Raw genomic sequence first — 3275 nt, forward strand, 5'->3', positions numbered from 1 at the left:
GGTGTAGGAGTGGCTGTGTGGTAAGTAGCTTGCTTAAGAACCACATGGTTCCGGGTTCAGTCCCACTGCGTGGCACCTTGGGCAAGTACCTTCTACTATATAGCCTGGGGCCGACCAAAGCCTTGTGAGTGGATTTGGTAGACGGAAACTGAAAGAAGCCCGTCGTATATATGTATGTGCGTGTATGTTTGTGTGTCTGTGTTTGTCCCCAAACATCGCTTGACAACCGATGCTGGTGTGTTTACGTCTCCCGTAACTTAGCGGTTCAGCAGAAGAAACCGATAGAATAAGTACTTAGCTTACAAAGAATAAGTCCTGGGGTCGATTTGCTCGGCTAAAAGCGGTGCTCCAGCATGGCCACAGTCAAATGACTGAAAGAAATAAAAGAGTAAAAAGTATGTACTAGCTGGCGTACCCGGCGTTGCCCGGAGTTGTTTGTCTGTTTGGATATTAGACCATTCATGGATGCACCTCTGAACTGAATGAAAGAAATCATAATGGCAGATGTTCCCTGCGTTGTTTAATTTATTTAGCGCAATAGTGAACATGCCGTCACACGCCCTCATCACTGTCATTGTTTTCAACTGGGACAGTAGGTCGATCTGTAAAAAAATGGTAGCAACTGAGTTTATTTTCCTTACCACATAACTGCTGACATGTGCTGTTTAGCAGATGGAAAGGTTGAGCCTAAAGATTAGACATAAGGAGAAATAGTATGTTTACCTGTTGTTTCGCTGGGTTGCACATACAACATTATCCGTAGCACGCGTAGCAGCAGTTGCTGCAGCATCTCTTGTAAGTTGAACTGTGCATTGTGCTGCAGCTCGTGCAGCAGTAGTTGACGAAGCATCTCTTGTTATTCGATCTGGACGTTGTGCTGCAATCTCCGAAGCTCGTGCAGCAGCAGTAGAGGAAGCATTTCTTGTTCGGCGTGCTGAACGTTGCTCGTTGCTCTGGGCGGCTCGTTGCGCAGCAACATTTGCTAACCGATCACAACGCTGCTCTTCACTTTCCCTTCTTCGTGCTGAAGCCATCTTAAGTGCATTTAGAGAGTTCCTTCTGGCGACATCCTCGGCAGATTTATTTGCACGCATATGTTTACTTTTCTTTGCAGCATTAGTTTGCCGACCTATATTGGATCTTTTGCGTCGCGGCATGGTGGAAAATTATCAGTTTACGCAATAGAAAAAGTCCTAAGGAAAAATTGGTGAATGTGTAGCACCCAAAAAATAGTAAAATGTAAGTTGGCAAAAATGTTAATCAAACAGACCGAATTAAGGATTTTTAATTTTAAGAGTTTTGAAGCAGCTTGTTTTAAGTTGGAATAGTTATATGGAAAAGAGCGCTCACGTGAAAACAGAGCACATGTCAAATTTGGTGAAATTCGGTTGAAAATTGTAGAAGTAGAAGTGGTTCACACAACATACAGACAACTTGCCTTTTAATATGATAAGATCAAACGCGTACCGTTGCATAGACGTGGTGGGTTCAAATCCTAGGCGAATTGTGAGTAGTTTATTTATGTTGGGGGCGCAGAATTTCGAGGAAAAAATTATAAAAAGCGTCATAAGTCAAAGAGAGTACACGTGAAATTCGGTTGAAAATTTTTGGAGTAGAAGTGGTTTTACACAACACACAGACAACTTACCTTTTAATATATAAGATAGATAGATATTCCCAACAAGGCGGCGAGCTGGCAGAAACGTTACACCGGGCGAAATGCTTAGCGTTATTTCGTTTGTCTTTATGTTCTGAGTTCAAATTCCTTCTGATTAAAACGATTAAAAACAAAAACTATTAGAGAGAAATTCGAACTCGAAACGCAATGAGTGTTATGAAATAAACTACAAAAACACTTTCTTTGACGCTCAATCAATTTCGTCACGATGGTATTCCTACGATTGTCATAAAGTCACACGTTTTCAGAGAATCAGTGTGGTTGATTTTAGTAGACTCAGTATTTAAATTATTTTGTTGGAGCCCTCAGTGGCTAATAAAGAAATGAGTATTTAAATGGTTTCTTTTGTCTACTCTAGATATGAAAGGAAAGGAAGGCAGACGAGATCTCAACGGACTGGTATTAATAATGGACTCTCTCATCGAAAACGACGTATGAGCGTTCACAAAGGATTTGTTTATAGTGATCAAATGTTCGTGCCGCACATTAGCTCACTCTCCATCAAATCCATGTTGTGCTACGTACGCTTCAGGTGCATCAGCTGGTCTAGGAATTGAAATCAAGATCGCTAGATCGTGAGTGCTGCACCCTAACTACTAGGCCATGCACCCTATATTATTAATAATAATGATGATGTATATTAGATGTGAGAAATTATTCAAACAAGACAAGTCTGGATGAAAACTTACAAGATGTTTTTAGAATTTGTGTAGTGAACGGGTGCGCGTGCGTACGTGTGTTGTAGTCAGAAGCGAAAAAGGATCAGAGGAACGCGAAAGAGAAGGGGAAGTCACAGTTGAAGGAACGGAGCTAAAGAAAAGACAGCTAGAGAGAGAGAGACTTAGAGAGAGGGTGACAAAGACAGTTGAGTGTTATACGTTGCTATGATACATTTAAAAGAGAGATGCTGCTATTAACAGAGAGGGAAAGGACAGATGCATTCACACGCACACATAGATAGACACAACAGATCACATGGCCAAATGGGAAAGCTCAGCCGACATGTCACATGACCAACAGTAAAAGAGTAAAATGACTGATTTTACGTTATATCGTTTTAGTGTTATTTATTAAATATATGTAAGATGTAACTATTGAGAAAGTTAATATATAAAACATTATTGTATGGCTGGTTGGAAATGCAGTGGGGACACCATAAATCTAACAAAAAGAAATCCCATTTCTTCTTGACCATGCATGGGCAAGGAAGCCAATCTGTCTATTTATTCAAAGCTGTGAGCAACATTTATTATGTCAGAACCACAAGACAGTTAATTAAAAAAAAAAAAAAAACTTTGATTTTGAGGTTTAACGAAAAGCGTATATTCCATGGTGTGCTAATGTTTCTTTAGCAAGAAATGTAGCTTGCTATAATGTTTCTTCGGCAGGCTATGTTCTGGATGCATTTTAGTTATTTAAAAAAAAAAATTTGTAATCCCGTTTCATAAATATAGAACGGAGTAATTATGATTAGAAGGAAGTAGTACTATGTTTGTTTTCTCTTGAAAACGGGAGTTGTAGGAGTTATAAAATATATTTTCATAAAAAATTTTGGGTAATTTTTCAGAGTAACACCTGCACGATTTTCACTAAGAAA

At 39.5% G+C, this 3275-nt stretch overlaps 2 protein-coding genes across 9 annotated transcripts in view; one reads left to right on the plus strand and one right to left on the minus strand.

Annotated features, from left to right (window-relative positions):
* LOC106871160 (uncharacterized) overlaps positions 1–2591 on the minus strand; it is a 66587-nt gene extending 63996 nt beyond the window's left edge. For 5 of the 7 annotated variants that reach the window (XM_014917474.2, XM_014917478.2, XM_014917479.2 and 2 more), the window contains exon 1: positions 724–2215. In XM_014917474.2, the coding sequence (XP_014772960.1) occupies positions 724–1157 (434 nt within the window). In that variant the 5' untranslated portion in view covers positions 1158–2215. Of the gene's footprint in view, positions 1–723; positions 2216–2367 lie in introns of those variants that run through there. The other 2 variants (XM_052973584.1, XM_014917475.2) reach the window with 2 other exon arrangements.
* Positions 1–3275, plus strand: part of LOC106871161 (lysine-specific demethylase 2A) — a 325205-nt gene that overhangs the window by 196219 nt on the left and 125711 nt on the right. The gene's annotated exons all lie outside the window — the stretch shown is intronic.

This window comes from Octopus bimaculoides, chromosome 16 (assembly GCF_001194135.2).
Source record: "Octopus bimaculoides isolate UCB-OBI-ISO-001 chromosome 16, ASM119413v2, whole genome shotgun sequence".
In the NCBI taxonomy this organism is placed as follows: Eukaryota; Metazoa; Mollusca; class Cephalopoda; order Octopoda; family Octopodidae; genus Octopus; species Octopus bimaculoides.